At 58.6% G+C, this 19,221-nt stretch overlaps 1 protein-coding gene across 5 annotated transcripts in view; it reads left to right on the plus strand.

Annotated features, from left to right (window-relative positions):
* The window catches only part of BCL9L (BCL9 like), a 37,104-nt gene that overhangs the window by 9,609 nt on the left and 8,274 nt on the right, over positions 1 to 19,221 (plus strand). For 3 of the 5 annotated variants that reach the window (XM_070079473.2, XM_070079474.2, XM_070079467.2), the window contains 3 exons: positions 11,648 to 11,749; positions 12,873 to 13,258; positions 13,873 to 13,992. In XM_070079473.2, coding sequence (XP_069935574.2) covers positions 11,724 to 11,749; positions 12,873 to 13,258; positions 13,873 to 13,992 — 532 coding nt within the window. In that variant the 5' untranslated portion in view covers positions 11,648 to 11,723. The remainder of the gene's footprint in view (positions 1 to 11,647; positions 11,750 to 12,872; positions 13,259 to 13,872; positions 13,993 to 19,221) is intronic. The other 2 variants (XM_070079475.2, XM_070079481.2) reach the window with 1 other exon arrangement.

Consider the following 19,221-nt stretch of genomic DNA (forward strand, 5'->3'; position numbering starts at 1 on the left):
TTTATGTTTGTGACCTTTTACATCAAAATGATGGTATCTGGGACTGTAGCAGTCAATGGGAGAGTAACTTTGTTTAATTCCCTGTAATCCACAGTCATTTTTCAGGTTTCATCTGATTTCTTAACATGCCAAATTAGATAATTTCTTTTAGTGATTATGGGAATCATCACTCCAGCACTAAGATAATTTTTTACTGTTTTAGATTTTTTTTATGTCCACCTGGAATTTTGTATTGTTTACACTGAATAACCTTAGTTGGCCCCGGCAGCAGTACAGGAGCTTGATATAATTTTTTTCTACCACTATCTAGCAGTTTGACTCCAAAGGGCAGCATTTTCTTTTTCCCAATTTACATTTATCCTGTACTTATTTTTTTAATTGCTTACACATGCATCAGTATGCAGATAACAAAATCCATTTTCACCTCCCCAAAGCCTATAGTTCATCCCCCTTTTCCACCGGCACTGATAGCAAAACCTCAATAACTTGTGGAGGCTGTGCACTCTGTAACTTGCCATCCCAATTCTCACTCGATTCTGAGCAGAGAGCCCATTCCTTCACCAAAGAGGCGAACTGAAGGTCTTTCCAGCCAGGAACATCACAGGTTACACATGCAACTTCAGTTTTTCTTTTAAAGAAAGGCATTGCTTTGCATACTTGCGGATCCTGCCAACTATGCCAATTTGTGACAGTAAATTACTTTTCAGCTGTCTGCTGTGCACAGACTTAGTTACTTTTAGTTTAATCCACAAGAAATACGCTGCAAGCCTTGTAGTGCACACTAAAATTATTTACAGGAAAGATGGTAAAGGAGCATAGATTAACAGAATGTTGCAATAAACATGGCTCCATTGCTTTAATGATACTATAGCAAGATGGTCCACTGATCCCTGTAGGGAGGGCCTGAGGCTGGCCCCGCTTCCAGTTTCCTGAACTCTGTTTTTTAATGAATTACCTTCTTTATCAGTTTTGGAGTGACATTTATTGGCCCAATGCCTTCCCCTTTAGCACTGGAAGCAAATCCCAGGAAGAGCCTTATTTTGATTTTTGATTTCTGGACAATTTTTGTTCATGTCCCTGTTGCCCACATTTATAGCACCCTCATTTATCAGGCATAGCCCTCCTTGATGATTTTTGTAATGACATACCAAGCAGAGTGTCAGGTCCTGAATGTCCTGTTATTAATCCATTTTGTTAATTTCTCATTAAAGGGACTGTCACAGAACACCTCAATCACAGTAGCCAATTGATCATGTCCACGTTGTACTTATGTTTTGTAGAATTTACAGTACTGTGGGCATCACTAGGCAATCTTCACACAGCTCCGGAGAAGGATCCATACTGAGAATTAAACATTATTAGTAATCATCACGGGCACATTTAACATTCAGCTTGACTGCGTGTTCCCCCCGAAACGAAACAGCAGCAGCAGAGGCTTGCTCCGGCTCCCCCTTAAAGCCCCCAAGGACAAGGGTGGCTCATTGCCAAGATTTTAGGCAAGCAGTGCGTCCCATCTCGGGTCTTGGCCAGAGAGCCGAGACATGAAGCATGCCCACCTGTTTATCAGAAAACATTCCTTTATCCTCCTCCCTGGGAACTGGCCAGGCTCCCAAGGAGCAGGAGAAGGTCATTCGGCAGCAAAGTTTCTTGGTTACCAGAGCCAAATCTAGGTACAAGCCTCTCCATTCCAAAAATTTGTCCTTACATTTGGCCCTAGAGTTGCATTGAGAAGTAGACATAATTAACACATCATAAGAATACAATACACATTTTTCATACAAATATACATCTAGCAATCAAACACAACAATAAAAACAGATGGGGGAGACAGTAAGAAATAAAGGACAACAAAAACAGTGACACACAGAACACAAATCACAAGCCGAGCGGCAACAGACCTAGACAAAACCGAAACTATCAGAAGGGAGCGGCCATCTGGCCAGGCTCTCCCCTGGAAGAAGGGAAATTCCCTCTTTCCCTCCTTCCCAGACCACCACTGGAGCGTCCTCCAGGGTTGAACCAGGGGTCTCAGGACACGTCTGTCTCCCCCACTGGTCCAGTCAATACTGAGCCTGTACAGGCGCCCCAGGACGGATTCCACGTCGCCCTGGCAGACAAAGACAAACAGTACAAACCACAATTACAATAATACACAAGTAAGCAAACTTACCTCCGTCAGGCCGATGGAGTGTGGGAGTCTGGGGTCCCCCAAATCCCGGACGAGCCCCCAAATGTAGGACCCCAAAAGCGGTGTCCTCTTGTGACGACCCCAGAAACACAGACTCCAGACCAGACGATGCAATAGAGCAGGAGGTAATTTTTATTTCATTTGCGCAAATGGGCCCCCTGCTGCTGCAAGCAGCAAGCAAGCGAGAGGAGCCCCGAGCAGCTATCTCACACAGCTTTTAAGGGGCAAAACCACAAAATTAACATACCATAGGGTGGCGTAAGTTTATTGGGTAACTACAAGGGGAGGAGGTCGTCGAGGAGGAGGAGAGAACAGAAACCGGGGCTATGTGCCCTACGTGTCTAAGCTTGGACAAGGGGAGGGGGTCGTTGAAGAGCAGAAAGGGGTGGCTACGTGCCCTACGTGTCTCGCGGTTTCTTTGTTAAGCTTGAACAAGCACAGGGGAGGGGGCTTATGTGCATACCAGGATGTTCTGTCGCCCTTATCTCTGGCTAGTAGCCCTTATCTCTGGCTAGTAGCTATCTGCTTTCTCTGTGAACTTAGTTTACTCCCCATTTCCCAGGACTGTTTTATTAAGGCCATTTTATGGCGGCTCTCGGCCGCTCCTTTCAACACATACACACACAGCCCAGGCAGACACACATACACACACAGCCTCTTCTCCTCCTGCCAGCCCCCTCCTCCCCTCCCTCCCTTCCCTCCTTAGCAACAACTCCCTGAATTCACAACAAACACTCCTGTGGGCTCCCAGTCTGACTAGGGAAGCTGGAGAGAGCTGGGGACAGGGAGGAGGTGCTTTGTAGAGTGCCCTCAGGAGAGAGGGGCTTCTAGTCCTAGGCCCCCCTGGCTCCCTACTGGAGGCCACTCCCCCTTGACGCTTGGGACAAAGTGGTCCTGCTTCCAACTCCGGCAGTGAAAAAAGTGGGGTGCAGTGGACAGGTGTGGCTGCAGGTGGGTGGGGCGGGGCGGGGCTTGGATTCCACCTCACTAGGGAGTCCCACTTGACCTATGATCCCCACGGCGGGGAGGGGGGGGGCGAAGAGCGAGCAGCAGCTCCTCTCCCGCTGGTGGCATCTCAGCAGGGGCCCTGTGCTGTCGTCCCAGTAGCTTGCCTTGCTCCTCTGACCAATAGGGACCCGCGTGTGTGAGCACATTGCAGACTGGGGATGGGCAGGACGGGGAGGCCTGAGAACTTTGCTCTCTCGGAGCACAGAGCAGTGGGACACTTGTGTTGGGGGTGGGGAGCGGTGCTGTCTCTTTGATCTCTTTCCTGGGCAGGAGCTGTGTTCTTTAAAGCAGACCTGGTACCCATCAGGCCTGGAGGCAGGGTGTGGGGCTGAGAGCAAGGCCGGACCCCCATTCTCTCCCGGAAACAGAAAGGACCATGTCACCGTGACTCCGTATTTTGCATTGGATGGGAATCCAGCTGCTGGAGAGTCTGGTTTCAGATCCTGACTTTTCTAGAGGCTCTGTGCCTTGGGCAAGTTGCTTAACTTCCTTGTGCCTCTCTTATCTGTAAAATGGAGATAACAAAAGTACTTTCTTAGGAGTTGTTCTGACAGGCTCCTTGGGACATCCGGCATCACATGTTGGGCTCCCGTGAATTTGTGTGGCAGCTCGGCTTCCAGTCCAGCTTCCTGCCAATGTGCATACGACGGGGCAGCAAATGATGGCTCAGGCACTTGGGTCCCTGCCGCCCACATGGGAGACCCGGATGGAGCTCTGGGCTCCTGGCTTTGACCTTGCCCAGCCCTAGGTGCTGTGGAGCATTTGGGGAGTGAATCAGTGTATGGAAGATCTCTTGTCTGCCTCTCTGCATTTCAATAAGGTAATGTTTAAAAGTTAAGTAGTGCATGTAAAGCAGCTGGGTGAAGGCTCAGTAAATGTTAGAGATTCCTCATTATCATTAGTCACTGCTCTTCCTAGGAGTTCTTGACCTTCCCAGGGGCTGGAGCAAGGAAGAACTGATGGTGGGGCGGGGCGGGAATGCTTCAGAATCCTGTATTGAATGCCCTTCCACACCCACCTTCTTGTTGCCTTGTTTTCCCCACTGTTGATGTCAGCTGACAACTTTAAAAATTTTTATGTATTTATTTGAGAGGCCGAGAGACAGAGGACAGACAGAGAGCTCATAGCCACTGGGTTGCTCCCCAGATGTAACAGCTGTGGCTGGGCCAGGCTGAAGCCAGGAGCTGGGTACTCAGTCTGGATCGCCCACGGGTGGCAGAGACCCGACTACTTCAGGCATCACCACTGCCTTGCAGGGCCTGCGTTAGCAGGGAGTTGGAGTCAGGAGCCGGACGTGGCAGGAATCAACCCTGGCATTCCTTAGTGGGACACGGTCCCCTAACCAGCATCTTAACCACTACGCTGAATGCCACTCCCTCCAGGCTGAGGTCTTGGTTGCAAGTTTACCAAGTAGCCAGAGGCCTGGAGGAGGACCTGAGGAGGTTCGGATCTGTTGCTTTCCCTATCTCCCCAAGGCTGCTGGGGCTGAGCCCCCCCTCCCCCAGGCCCTTTGCTCTGTTCAGCTTCAGCGCCCCTCCCAGCCCTGCTGCTGTGTTCTTTTACCAGGCAGAACGAGACATTCCCTCCTTAAATGGCTTCAGCGGTTGCCTCCTCTCCTTCCTGGCTTAGGGGTCAGCGACCTTCCTTGGGAGGAGGAGTGGCAGCTGTGAGAACTGCCCCAGGGCTCAGGGTACCCCGTGTGCCCTGCCTGGGTATACAGGGGCAGTTGCCCAGGCCTGCGATGTGTAGAGAAGCCAGGCACCTGAAGGACGCAGCTGGCAGCCAGGGGGTGTCCTCAAGGTGTCCAGTGGACATCTGACATCTTCCCCTGGGGGGCGTGGGTGAGCGTGGGCTGTGCCGGAGAAAGTTCAGGCCAGGGACAGTGTGCGTGGGGCTGGGCGCCGGCGTTTCCAAAGGCCCTGGCATGGCAGTGGCATGGCGGAAGGGCTGAGGCCTGGAACTTCTGTGCGAGAAGCCCCGGGAGTGGGCAGCAAGGGTTGGGAGCCCACTGTGAGGGGGGCTGTGCAGACAGGTGGGTGGGATCATGTGGGGACTAAGACGTGGCAGAAGCACCTGGGAAGCCAGGCTCCTGGGTCTGAGGTCTGGGCCTGGCTGCAGGTGCCCTCTCTGGACTGAGACCAAGAGGGGTGGGTAGGAATCCCTGGCTCTGCGCACCACCTCCTCCCGGAACCAGAAGGAACACCTCCCTTCATGGGCCTAGAGGTGAGGGCTCTGTCTGCCTGGGCTGTGCCTCACTGCTGGGCTGGCCATGCCTCCTGTGCCCGGCCCCTGGGGCCCGTTCCTTGGGCAGGCTGGGGCTATTTTTGGGATTGGGCTGGGGCTCTGGGGCTGGTTTCAGATGTTCCAACGTGAACAGGAGAAAATGGGAACAGATGGCTGGAGGGTTCTGATCAGCGGGTCGTGCTGGGAGCAGGTTATTTTTAGGGCCTTGTTAACCCTTTGGGGGTTGTGGGGCCACCCTGAGAGGTGCAGCCCTCTGTAATGGAGAGGGGAACACAGCTTTTTCCCGGACTCTGCTCAGCTGCTCTTCTTCCTCTCCCAGACCCTCCACTCTTTAAAAAAAAAAAAAGAGATTTTATTTATTTGAGAGGTAGAGTTACAGAGAGAGAGAGGGAGAGAGAAGAAAGGGCTTCCATCCACTGGTTCACTCCCCAGATGGCCACAATGGCTGGAGCTGGGCCAATCTGAAGCAGGAGCCAGGAGCTTCTTCCAGGTCTCCCATGTGGATTTGAGACCCAAGCACTTGGGCCATCTTGCACTCCACTGCTCTCTCAGGCCATAGCAGAGAGCTGGACTGGAAGTGGAGCAGCCGGGTCTAGAACTGGCGCCCATATGGGATGCCGGCGTCGCAGGTGGAAGCCTAGCCTACTACACCACAGCGGCAGCCGCAACCCTCCACTTTTTTTTTTTTTTTTTTTTTTTTTTTGACAGGCAGAGTGGACAGTGAGAGAGAGAGAGACAGTGAGAAAGGTCTTCCTTTGCCGTTGGTTCACCCTCCAATGGCCGCCGCGGCCGGCGCGCTGCTGCCGGCGCACCGCGCTGATCCGATGGCAGGAGCCAGGAGCCAGGTGCTTTTCCTGGTCTCCCATGGGGTGCAGGGCCCAAGCACTTGGGCCATCCTCCACTGCACTCCCTGGCCACAGTAGAGAGCTGGCCTGGAAGAGGGGCAACCGGGACAGAATCCGGCGCCCCGACCGGGACTAGAACCCGGTGTGCCGGTGCCGCTAGGCGGAGGATTAGCCTAGTGAGCCGCGGCGCCGGCACAACCCTCCACTCTTTAAAGAGCTCCATGGTGAGAGCGTAGTAGTCTTGAGTGCCCCCCCACCCCAGCCTGATACCTCAGGGTGACTGCCAAGGGAGCCTTCAGAGAGGTGCCTGGTGGAGAGGAAGTGCCTCCTGTCCCCCCCCCCCCCCCGACAGGCAGAGGAGACAGTGAGAGAGAGAGACAGAGAGAAAGGTCTTCCTTTTTTGCTGTTGGTTCACCCTCCAATGGCCGCCGCAGCCGGCACACCGCAATGAGCCGAAGGCAGTAGCCAGGTGCTTCTCCTGGTCTCCCACGGGGTGCAGGGCCCAAGCACTTGGGCCATCCTCCACTGCCTTCCCGGGCCATAGCAGAGAACTGGCCTGGAAGAGGGGCAACCGGGACAGAATCTGGCGCCCCGACCAGGACTAGAACCCGGTGTGCTGGCGCTGCAAGGTGGAGGATTAGCCTAGTGAGCCACGGCGCCAGCCCCTCCTGGGGTTTTAAGGCATAGACCTCACGGTAAGAGAATGGACAGCTGCCCGTTGGGTTCACGCTCTGGGCTTGAGGGGCGTGCAAGCAGAGGGAGAGGGCCTCTGCTAGAAGAGTAGACGCAAAACCAAGTCTTTGTCCTGGGTGCCACCACTCAGAAGCCCATGGGCCCTGCTCCCCGGGGCCCCCAGAGGGCAAACACTGGACAGTGCCCACATCCATCAAACGCCCGCATACTTGGGTGCTGTGGCAGGGGATAGAGAAGGGGGCCGGCGGCAGGCACCATGAGCCCACTTCACCACGCGTTCTCTCTTGCTGTATCCCATGCTCCTCACGCTCACGTTGCAGGTGAGAAGACCAAGGTTCAGAGGGAGAAGGGGATGGTGAGGCTCCAGAGCTCAGGGGAGACACGGCATGATTGGCAGGCACCCGGTCTGCCTGGCAGCAAAGCCGGTTCTCATGCCACCACACACAACGCCTGCCAGGCTCCCAACCCCAGCAGGCGAGGCTGCTGTGGGCACCGGGCTTCCCCAGGGAGCAGGCCTGGGGGCAGGGGACCCTGCCTGCCACTGCCCTCACAATCCCCTAAGCTCCTCTGGCTGGAAGGTGCCAGGACTGACACCAGACACCCCATTTGGCCTTCCTGTCTCCCCTGCAGGAGGATCACAGGCACACATCCTGTCTCATCACCCTCACCCCCACCCTGTCCTGGCCCACATGCCCCTGCTGCCTGCAGGGTCCTGGCAGTCTGGATGTCATCGTGGGCAGAGCTGGAAGGCCCTCTGGGTGCTGCTGGTGCCCTTAGTTTAGGCCAGGCAGGCGAGGCGAGGTGAGGGGCTCTGCCTCTGGCAGCACCTGGGGGAGAGCAGAGCCGGCGGCAGGCCTTGGGTGAGGTCCCGCCCCATGGTGCGCTGGCCGTGCCAGCAGTCTGCCCGCACTCGCTCCTCCCACAATGGCCCCATTGTTCCCAGCAGCCAGGCAGTTTGGAGGAGGTTCCTCGGCCACCCTTACCCCCCTAAACCGGGGCCCCGATTAACCCCTTGGAGGACTGAGGCCAGGTGGTGGCCCACGGGGAGTGACTCTGCCCTTCTGCCCTGTTCTGGGAGTCCAGGCTTGAGAAGCCACTTTCTGCCCACCTGTACCCAAGCAACAGGTCATCTCCTGAGACTGGCGTCTCCCGTGGCATGGGGAGTAGCACCCAGACCCTCTCCCACCCCCACCCTGGTGCAGGTGCCAGGGGGCAGGAAGTGCCAGTGGGGTGGCGGGTGGAGACCAGATATATTTGGGCTGGTGGGGCTAATTCCAGCCACCACCGCCTGCCCTACTGGCTCCAGAACTCCTTTCCTTCCTGTGAAACCAGAGCTGGGTTGGGCCTAGCTCAGGATTTCGGTGGATTTAAAGAGGCAGGCCCATCCCTGCCAGTCTGGCTTCCTCTCCCCCTCCCCAGGTAGGGTCTGTGGCCCAGCACTTACTGGAGTGCCTCCTGCCCCTCCCTTGCCCTGGGCTGACCCTTGGCCCTGGCCGCTGCAGTTGGGGTACCAGGCTTCTGACACTCCTCTCTCCCAGCCTGGGGCGGGTGGGGTGGGCGGGGGTGGGCTGTGGTTTCCTGTGTTGGCTGTTTGTGCCTGGCGCACAGTGCCCGCTGCCTGCCTGCCTGGCCTTCCTGCCCTGTCTTACTTCCTTGTGCCCCCCCCACTCCTATCCCCCTCCCCGAGGGAGGGAGAAGCCGGAGATCGGGCAGCAGTCTGGGGGGGGGGGCACCCCCTACGATTGCTTTCCAAGGCCTGGCCACACTGGTGAGGGCTGAAGGAGCCAGAAGAAGTGAGGTGGCCTCAGGCCGGTCCAGGCATGGCTATGTGAGCCTGCAGGCCCCAGAAGGAGCAGCGGCCTGGGGTGGGCTGAGGTCCCTGCCCCTAACCCCAGCACCCCGCTGGAAGGTCCCAAACTCGGAGATTCCGTGGCCGGGCAGGGGTTGCCGCAGGGTGGGTGGGGGGCGGGGCTGGAAACTCCCAGGTGAAAATGGGTGATTTGCATAATCTCCTTTAGCTGGGCTGTGGGGTTGGGGGGAGAGCTGCTAGGAACCCGAGGCGGGGAAGAGGCCCCCGAGCCTGGAAGTCCCCCGTGTAGAGGGTCCCAGAGAAGCACCTTGGTCCTTGAGCAGATTTCCTGCTGGGCTTCGAATCCTTGACCTCCCCGCCCGCTGAGTCACCACTTCGGGAAGAGGAAGTGACCTGAGAGGTAGAGGACGTCTGCTTAGGACCAGGAGTCCTGACACCCAGGACGAAGGGGACCTGGACCCTTCTGTCTGGGCGGCTGTCCCCAGGGGGTCCTCCCTAGAGGCACCACCCACCGCACGTGGGAGCATGCACTGTCTGAAGCATCTCCCTGCTCTAGTGGTGTGGTTTGGAGCTGGGCGCTGAGACTGGGGCCCTGGCAGAGGCTCCCAACGTGGGGGCAGCGGCAGCAGGCAGGGGGGCTCTGGTGGGGGTGGTGTGTGGATGCCTCCCCTACCCGAGGCCGGTCTGTCAGCAGAGCTGCTGGGTGACACCTGTAGGCTCTGGGCTTGGAGCCTTCCCTCCTCACCCGTAACCCCCTGCTGGGTCAGCCCCCCCCCCCCCTTAGGCTGCTGGCTCTCTACCCCCTTGGGGAGGGGGGATTGTGTCAAAAGATCTTGGGTTCTTTGTCTCCGAAGCCTGCGGGCGCATTCTCCTGGGTAGGCTCCGGGTCTTTCACTCAGGCGACTCCTGCACCTGCTGCTTGTGAGCTGGTCACCTCTCCCCACCCTACCTTTTGGGCTCCTGGTCTCGTGCTCGGATACCGCCACCCCCCCCCCCCGCCCTCCTCCCTGCAGTACCACCCCTGGGGGCAGTCCGGCAGGCCCTCCTGCTGTCTTTGGGGACTGAGAGTGGAGAGGGGGAGGGGTCTTTGGGGAAGTGGGCCTGACTCCTGGGGGGCGGAGGGGGAGACGTGAGATGGGAAAGTCCTGACTCATCCTTGCTTGACTCAGCTCGCCCTGCGGCTGGGTAGGAGGGCGGGGTGGAGTCCCAGCAGGGAGGGCCACTGAGATTCTTCTGGGGAGGAGCCTTGGCCTCCCTGGGACCCCTGGAAAGGGCCTACACCCTCTCCCCAAATTATTACAGGTCTCCAGCATGGCGGGTAGTGGGTGGCCCTTGCTCTGCACGCCCCACACCCATCTGTGGAAGGTTCTGAGGGGACGCTGCTGTGTGCTGGGCACGTGCCCCAAGGGCGGCGCAGGGCGAAGGGGGTAGCTGCTGAGAGTCTGCGCCGCCGGTCCGCCAGAGGCCTGGCCCTGAGCTCAGGTGCCCCCGCCTGCCGCCTGCCTCTGCTGCTCCCGGACTGGGATGCAGGGAATGGGGGTGGCAGCTGCTTCCCGGCCAGGCCCTGGACTTTGGAACCCTTCCTCGCCAGAGGCAGAAAGGAGTAGGCAAGGCTGCTGTGCCCTGGGGTTACGTTAGGGTTAGGTTCCCAGAGCGGGGCCGTGAGGCCCCCCCCCCCCTCCAGTGCCAGCCCTGCAGGGAGCGGCACGAGTGTGCACCAGCGTCTGGCTGCGCCTGTCACCGGGACAAGGCTCGGCCCGCCGGGACTCCTTCCCTTCCCTCCCCCACCTTTTGCGGGCGGGGATCAGCAGTGGCTGGCGGTTGGCGGGACGGGTGGGTGAGGTGTCCGTGTAGGTTTGCGTGGTGGTGTCTCTACCACGCTGTGTGCCTTTGTGAAGACCAGACTCCTCTCTCCAAGGCTCTCTGGCAGCCGGGCCTCAATCTTCTTATCTGCTCAATGAGTCGAGCTCCCCACGTAGCCCTCGGGCGGCCTCGGCGCGCGCCCGGGGCCGTGCAGGGGCTCCCTCCGCGGGCCGGCTGTGAGCGCGCCCCTAGGTGGCCGGGCTCATGCGTGTCTTTGTCTCCCTGTCCACGTGTGTGCTGTGAGTAGTGTGGGAGTCAAGAGTTCGGGGCCTTGTGGGTCGCCGAGGCCCGGCCTTTGCCGGGCGCGTCCGTGCGTCCATCCGTCCGCGCGCGCGCGCACGGGCCGGTAACCACGCTGCAGCCTTGCCCGCCTCCCGCGCCCTCGCCCGCTGCCTCGCTGGCTATGTCGCTCGCTCGCTCGCTCGCTCTGCCTCTCCGTTCGGGCTCTGCCGAGGGGGCGGGGTGGGGGCCCCGGCGGGGGAGGGGAGGCTCCTGCATTCTTGCGGTCGGGGAGGAATCCGAGCCAGCGTTACTGGTCTCCAGAAGCGCCCAGCTGCAGCCCCGGGGCCCCGCCAGGCCTCGCGCTGCCCGCCCGGGCCTGCTGGGATGGGCACGGGCTAGGCCTCGAGCTGGGGGCGGGGCGGGGCCTGGTCCCCACGCAGGCCCCCGCCGCGGCCCGAGCGCCCCGGGGCGTGGCTCGGCGCCGGGGGCGGGGCGAGAGGGGTTCCCAAACCCTGGGTGAGGGGCGTGTCAAGGGAGCGGGAGTCCCCCCTCCCGGGGCGGGGGCACCCAGCTGCTCCGTGCAGTCCACCCCCGCAGCCCGAGACTGCACGCTCCTTGAGGGCCAGGTGCACGCAGCTCGGGGGTAGGGCTGGCCTCTGGGGTCTAGCCCCCATCTCTAGTGCTCCCTCTCCAGCTCCCTAGTCCCAGGGCTGTTGGGTCCTCCCTTCTCCCCTCCCCAATCACAAGTTTTCTCTTTGGGGCTTGTTGCTGCAGTCCGTGCTCCAGTACCGAGTACCTGGCTGGGCCCTGGGCACGCACAGGGGCCGTAGCCCCACTGTGTGTGGGAACCATGAGGATCCTGGCTAACAAGACAAGGTGTGTGGGTGTCGTGGCGGGCGGGGAAGGGAAGGGCCCAGTGGTGCAGGGCCTGCTGTGCTGATGTGGAGAGCACGTCTCCTGGCCACCTGGCTCCCCCGGCCACCAGTGGGCCCACGGGGGTTCCGACGGGAAGGAGGACAGGCCCTGGGCTAGGGGCCTGCCGCCGGCGCTGCCTGCGGCTTCTGGTGCCTTCTAGCTCTTCCCTCCTTAAAACGGTTTGAGCAGACCCCCGCCCACCCCACTGTGGGGTCCAATGGCGCCCTCTGGCCTCCGTGTGGCTGGGGGCGGGAGCCTGCCACCGCCTCCCTCCCCTCCCCGGGAGAAGCCGGCCGACTGGGCCAGGCGGCAGCAGCAGGACAGCAGAGCTGAAATAAATCTGAGCTGGTGTGGAATGAGGGGGGATAAATATCCTCTCCCGTGATGTGATCTTTCCAGCGGCTATTAATAGGTCTCCGGGGAGGGGGAGGCGGCGGGGGGAGCGGGCTGGAGCTTAAAGGGCCCGCAGCCCAGGCTGCTGGAATCCTTGGCTTCAAGCTGCGCTCCCGTCTGCTCGTCACACCGCGCCCCTCCCCCCTCCTGCTCCCGCCTGCCCGCCCGGCCTGCCGGCCCACCCTCCCCAGGCCTGCCCCTGCGGCTCCGGGGAGCTGTCTGGACCAGTGGGCACCAGCCTTGGGTGTGCTCCTCCCACCTCCCCCTGGGAATGGGGCTGGGGCAGAAGGAGTGACCCCTCAGGGCTGGTGGTGGAGTTGAGCTTTGGGTCGGATGGAGTCTGAAAGGAACCAGCCCTAGACGAGAAGGCGCTCGGTGCTGGTCAGGTGCCAGAGGACCAGGCCTGCCACGGGAGCCTGTGGTCTGGTGGAGGCTGGGGCTGGGGCGGGGGTGCAGGGTCTGCCAGTGCCAGGCCCTGGCTGGGGAGTGGAGATGGGGCAAGGTAGACCATGGCCTCAGCCTTGTCTGAGGGGCCGTGGAGGGAGGGAGGGTGGGAGGAGGGGAAGAGTGGGTGGCCTGGAGGTGCCATTCAGCTCCCCCTGCCCCCTTAGGTAAGGCATGATGGGAGAGTTAAAGCCCAGGTACGCTACCCCTGGCAAGATTAACTTCTGTCTCTCCTGCCTTCTCCCAGGTTACCCCATCCCAGGAGGAGAGAAGCTCCGGGGAGCCCGCCGCTGTCCCCCCGCGGCCACTGCCCCCCTGCCCCAGCCAAGCCAATGCACCCAGAAAATAAACTGACCAATCATGGCAAGACAGGGAATGGCGGGGCCCAATCCCAGCACCAGAATGTGAACCAAGGACCCACCTGCAACCTGGGCTCGAAGGGCGTGGGGGCGGGGAACCATGGGGCCAAGGCCAACCAGATCTCACCCAGCAACTCCAGTCTGAAGAACCCCCAGGCAGGGGTGCCCCCTTTCAGCTCGCTCAAGGGCAAGGTGAAGCGGGAGCGCAGCGTGTCTGTGGACTCTGGAGAGCAGCGGGAGGCTGGGACCCCGTCCCTGGACTCAGAGGCCAAAGGTATCCCCTTCTTGATGCTCCACACCTAGCACCTCCCACGGCTCCAGCCCCCAACTGGAGGCTGGAAACCTGCCTCCCTCCCGCTGGCCCGACCCTCACAGCATCTGTGCAAGGGCACGCACCAGGTCATTCAGGAGTGGGGTTTACCAGGGTGCCACCCAGGGAGAGGCCGCGCAGGGTGACCAGGCCACCGGTCTCATCGCTCTCCTCCCTTCCACTGCAGCCCCAGCGTGGGGCCAGGGAGGTGCTCCGGGGTGAGGTACAGAGCCAGGCACCTCCCTGCAGCCGCCTGTGTCTCTGGCTGGTGGGAGCCCTCTGGGAGCAGCCACTGGGGCCTGGAAGAGTAGCAGTGGCTGCCCCCTCCCCCTCCCCCCCTAATTAGAACCAGTTGTGGTTGGGGATTATGCAGTGCTTGGGGGGGGGAGGGGAGACGGGCAGCCAGGGCTGCAGGGAGAAATCAGAAACAAATGGTGGTGTGGCGGGGGCCAGGGACTGGCAGAGTGCCCGCCGTGGACTGGGCAGTGCCCTCTGGGACCCGGGAGGGACGGTGGCCGCGTGGGAGGATGGGGCTGTGGGCACTAACTCTCACCCGCCTGCCGGTCCTGCCTGGGCAGAGGTGGCGCCGAGGAGCAAGCGGCGCTGTGTGCTGGAGCGGAAGCAGCCATACAGCGGGGATGAGTGGTGCTCTGGCCCGGACAGCGAGGAGGACGACAAGCCGGTCGCGGCCACCCACAGTGAGTGTTCCTTGGCTCCGAGGCCCTGAGGGAATCTCTTGTCAGCTCCCCCCTTACTGTGCAGCCGGCCCCTCCTTGCGTGCGTGCGTGCCTGCGTTGGCCCAGCCCCTGCCTTCCCGCTCACTGGGGACTGGCGGTGGGGTTCACGCAGGTGGCCCCTTCCTTGGCCACCTCACCTACACCTCTCCGCGTGAATGCCTGGCCTATGCTGCCACCTACTGGTCAGCGGAGAGAGGGCGGCGAAGGTCCTTCCTGCTTGGGCGTGGGACGCTGGCTCAGCTGGGCAAAGCCACGCTAAGCCTGGGTGTGAGCTGACAGTTGGCGCCCTTCCCTAACCTCTGCGTGACTCCTGGCAGGGCCGGGGTGTGTCCCCAGGAGGCGGAGTGGGTGTGGATGGGTGCCCACTCTCTTGTTGATCAGTGTGTTTCTGGACCTGTCTCCCTGGGGAACCCTTCCACAGTGACGGGTGTCCCCTCAGAGCTGTTCAGGGGCCGAGACAACTTTAGGTGCAAGAAACTAGCCGGAGAATGTGGACTTGTGGCTTTGTTGAAGGCAGGGATCAGGGAAAGGAGGAGAGAACTGTGTGGCTGCTTTGGTGCTTTGCTTATGTGTTCCTGTGAGGCAGGCTAAGCTGTGTGTTTCAGAGAGAGAAACAGATGTGGACTGAGTGCTGTTGGAGGAGTGTGCAGGAGAGGGACCCAGGGCACATAGGATGCACTCAGCATGTTCACGGAAAATGGATTTAAAAGATCAATTTATTTTGGAGCTGGTGTTGTGGTGTAGGGGGTAAAGCCATCTGTGATGCCGACATCCCGTATAGGTGCTGGTTTGAGTCCCAGCTGCTCCTCTTCTGACCCAGCTCCCTGCTAATGCACCTGGAAAAAGCTGCCCAGGTGGTTGGGCCCTTGCCACCCACATGGAGACCAGAGGAAGCTCCTGGCTTTGGTCTGGCCCAGCCCTGGCCATTACAGCCATCTAGGGAGTGAACCAGCAGATGGAAGACCTCTAAAGTTTCTCCCTCTGTCTCTGTAACTGTCTTTTAAATAGTAAATCTTTAAAAAAAAATTATCTTGATGCAAAAACATTTGAAATCCATGCATATAAGGGGTTTTCAAAAAGTTGATGGAGGGCCGGCGCCGCGGCTCAACAGGCTAATCCTCCGCCTAGCGGCGCCGGCACACCAGGTTCTAGTCCCGGTCGGGGTGCCGGATTCTGTTCCTGTTGCCCCTCTTCCAGGCCAGCTCTCTGCTGTGGCCAGGGAGTGCGGTGGAGGATGGCCCAAGTGCTGGGCCCTGCACCTCATGGGAGACCAGGAGAAGCACCTGGCTCCTGCCATCGGATCAGCAGGGTGCGCCGGCCTTAGCACACCAGTCACGGCGGCCATTGGAGGGTGAACCAAAGGAAGACCTTTCTCTCTGTCTCTCTCTCTCACTGTCCGCTCTGCCTGTCAAAAAAAAAAAAAAAAAAAAAGTTGATGGAAAAATTCATATTAAGAAAAAAGTAGGTATGGATTTAAAACATTTTGCATTAAAATAAACTTATCTTTTTAAATCCAGTTTTCATGAACCTAAAAAAATTTATGTGTTTGAAAAGCAGAGTTACAGAGAAAGAGGGAGAGAGGGAGAGAGAGAGAGAAATCTTCCATCTGCTGGTTCACTACCCAAATGGCCTCAATAGCCAAGGTGGGGCCAAGTGGAAGCCAGGAGCCAGGAACTCCATCTGGGTCTTGGCATGTGAGTGGCAGCCCTTCTGTTACCTTCCCACGTACTTCAGTTATTTTTTTATTTTAATTTTTTTTAAAGATTTATTCCTTCATTTGAAAGAGTTACAGAGAGGCAGAAAGAGAGAGAGAGAAAGGTCTTCCATCTGCTGGTTCACTCCCTAGATGACTGCAATGACCAGAGCTGCACCAATCTGAAGCCAGGAGCCAGGAGCCTCCTCCGTGTCTCCCATGCAGGTGCAGGAGCCCAAGGACTTGGGCCATCTTCCACTGCTTTCCCAGACCACAGTTGAGAGCTGGATCGGAAGTGGAGTAGCCAGGACTTGAACCAGTGCCCATATGGGATGCTGGCACTGCAGGCGGCAGCTTTACCTACTATGCCACAGCACTGGCCCCTCCCAAATACTTTAGCAGGGAGCTGAATTGGAAGTGGGATGCCATCCCTGTTCATTAACTTCTTGAAATAACTTTTATTATTATTTTTATATGAAAGGCAGAGAGACAGAAAGGTCTCCCATCCGCTGGTTCGTTTCGCAACTGCGTGCAACAGCTTGGTTGAGCCAGCAGTGGGAGCAGGCAGCTCCATCCAGATCTCATGAGGGTGGGAGGGGCCCGAGTACCTGGGCCATCACCTGCGGCCCTCCAGAGTGTGCGTTACTAGGAAGCTGGAGCTGGAAGCAGAGCCGGAGCTAGGACTTAACACAGATGCTTTGTACGGGATGCAGGCATTTGAAGCAGCATTTTGACTTCCGTGTCAAACGCTAACCCCCCGAACTTTTGAAGTGCCCCCATTCTGAAGCCTCTACAGCTCTCTGGGACTCCAAAGACCATCGGTCCCAGGTCCCCCCTCCCCCAGGAGACTGACTTGTGACCCTCCAGCGTCTGGCTGAGCCCCTCAGTGATGGCACCCCACACTGCCTCCCAGGACAGGACCCCCCACCCCTACTCCCAATTCATTTTTTTTTTTAAAGATTTATTATGGGGTCAGTGCTGTGGCATAGCAGGTAAAGCTACCACCTGCAGTGCTAGCATCCTATGTGGGCACCGGTTCCAATCTTGGCTGCTCCACTTCTGATCCAGCTCTCTGCTATGGCCTGGGAAAGCAGTGGAAGATGGCCCAAGTGCTTAGTTCCCCGCACCTGCATGGGAGATGAGGAAGAAGCTCCTGGCTCCTGGCTTTGGATGAGCTCAGCTCTGGCTGTTGCGGCCATCTGGGGAGTGAACCAGCAGATGGAAGACCTCTCTCTCTCTGCCTCTGCCTCTCTGTAACTCTGACTTCAAGTAAAATAAATAAATCCTTAAAAAAATTCATTTATTTTCATGTACATGAAAGGCGGAGGGAAAGAGACAGAGAGATGGTCTGTCTATTGGCTTACCACTTCCCAAGTGCCCACAGCAGCCAGGGCTTTGCCAGACCAAAGCAAGGAACCAGGAACTCCATCCAGGCCTCCCACGTGGGTGACAGAGGCCTGAGCACTTGGGTCATCACCAGCTTCCTCCCAGGATGTGTTAGCAGAAAGCTGTGTGAGAAGCAGAGTAGCCAGAACTCAAACTGGCATTCCCATATGAGATCCTGACACCCCAAGTGGCAGCCTGACCCACCATACCGCATACCTGCCCCCCAGTGTTCCATTTCTTTGGTCATTATCATTGTACTGCGAAGTTCCTTATTGACATAAACTCTGCCTCCCCACCGAACGTGTCCAGCAACCAGCCCTGTTCCCTGGGCAGCCCCCACACCCTGAGGCTGGCTCTCAGGTCCCTGACCCCCACCCCCGCCCCGTCCCCTGCCAGCCCCATACGGAAGCCTCCGCTCCTGTGTGTCACACAGAGCGGCAGTCGGAGCAGGACCATCGTGGGGTGCATCTGTCAGAGAAGGCTCATCACTGACTGGGAGCCCGACACCTGGCTGGGGACGCAGCGTCAGGCTGGTAGCTCCTGAGTGTGCCCGCCCACGGATGACCCACTGACCAGCTAGTGTGCACCGTGGGACAAAGCTCTCGGTGCTTGCTGATCTCTTTGGGGAGGGCGTGTGCATCCCATTTTCCTGGCATACAGCTCCTCTCCCAAGTGCTGCGTGTTTTGTAGACAAGTTGACTGAGAGCTTCGGGGCGGGGGGGGGGGGTGACCTTGGTCGCTCGAAACACTCAGGCAGGATTAGTGGAGGGGACATTCAGCCCCACCCCCAACCTGAGGCTGGGAGAGGGGCTGAAGGTTGAGCTGATCAGTCCTGCCTACCTAGTGAGCCTTCCAGAAACCTCCAGGAGGACTGGGTTCAGGGGGCTTCCGGAGAGTTGAGAGCCTGGAGGTTCCTGGAGGAGGTGCACCCGCAGAGGGCACGGGGGCACCAAGGCCTTTCTGCAGGCGCTGCCCTGGTGTCTCCCCATATTCTTTGTGAGCTCCTCGGTAGTGGAGGTGAGCGTTGCCCTGAATACCATGTGCTGCTCTCGCCAATGAGTGGAACCTGAAGGTGGGAGTTCTGATGTATAAGACGGTTGGTGGAAAGTGGAATCAAGAGAACGTCAGGGCGTGGGCACGTGACACAGTGGTTAAGATGCTGTTTGGGACACCCGCACCCTCGTCAGAGAGCCCAGGGTAGAGTCCCAGCTTCCTGCTAATGCGCCCCTTGGAGGCAGCAGCTGGTGATGCAGGCGCTTGGGTCCCTGCCACCCACACAGGAGACCTGGATAGAGTTCTGGGCTCCTGGCCTCAGCCTGGCCCAGCCCTGGCTGTTGCAGGCGTTTGGGGAGTGAATCTGTGAGTGGATGGTAAGTCTCTGTCTGACTGTTTCCGTCTCTCTGCCTTTCAAATAAATGGTTGAGATACTTGCATCCCTGTGGGAGTACCTGGCTTCAATTCCCGGCTCCAACCCCTGACGCCAGTTTCCTGCTAATATGCACCTTGGGAGGCAGTAGTGACGATTCAAGGAATTGGGCTCCTGCCACCCGCAGATGACACCCAGGCTGAGTTCCCAGCTCTGGCCATGACTTAGCCCCAGCCGTGAGGCTGTGTGTCTGTCTCTCTGCCTCTCAAATAAATATGTAAAATAAAAAGTTTACTTTGAATGTACAAAAGTCATTCAGCTTTTTCATCATGTACATTTTCCATGAACTTCTTTGGGGGAGGGAAAGACTTATGTAGTTGGAAAGCAGAGTGACAGGGAGAGGGGCTCCTTGGTCTGCTGGCTCACTGCTCAGACTGCGCTGTGCCAGGTGGAAGCCAGGAGCCTGGAACCCCACCATGTGGGTGGCAGCACTTGGGCCTTCCAGAAACCTCCAGGAGGACTGGGTTCAGGGGGCTTCCGGAGAGTTGCGAGCCTGGAGGTTCCTGCAGGCCGTCATCTCCTGCTTTCCCAGGGCCCTTAGCAGGAAGCTGGATTGGAAACAGCAGCCTGGACTCCCGCTGCCGCTCTGACATGGGATGTGCGTGTCACAAGTGCCCACTGGGCCACGTCACCGGTCCCCTCTGTTTTCCGCAGACTTTTTAAAGTCCCTGGTAGCAGATTGTTC

Source organism: Oryctolagus cuniculus, chromosome 1, assembly GCF_051225735.1.
Source record: "Oryctolagus cuniculus isolate XC-2025 breed Fujian yellow rabbit chromosome 1, ASM5122573v1, whole genome shotgun sequence".
In the NCBI taxonomy this organism is placed as follows: domain Eukaryota; kingdom Metazoa; phylum Chordata; class Mammalia; order Lagomorpha; family Leporidae; genus Oryctolagus; species Oryctolagus cuniculus.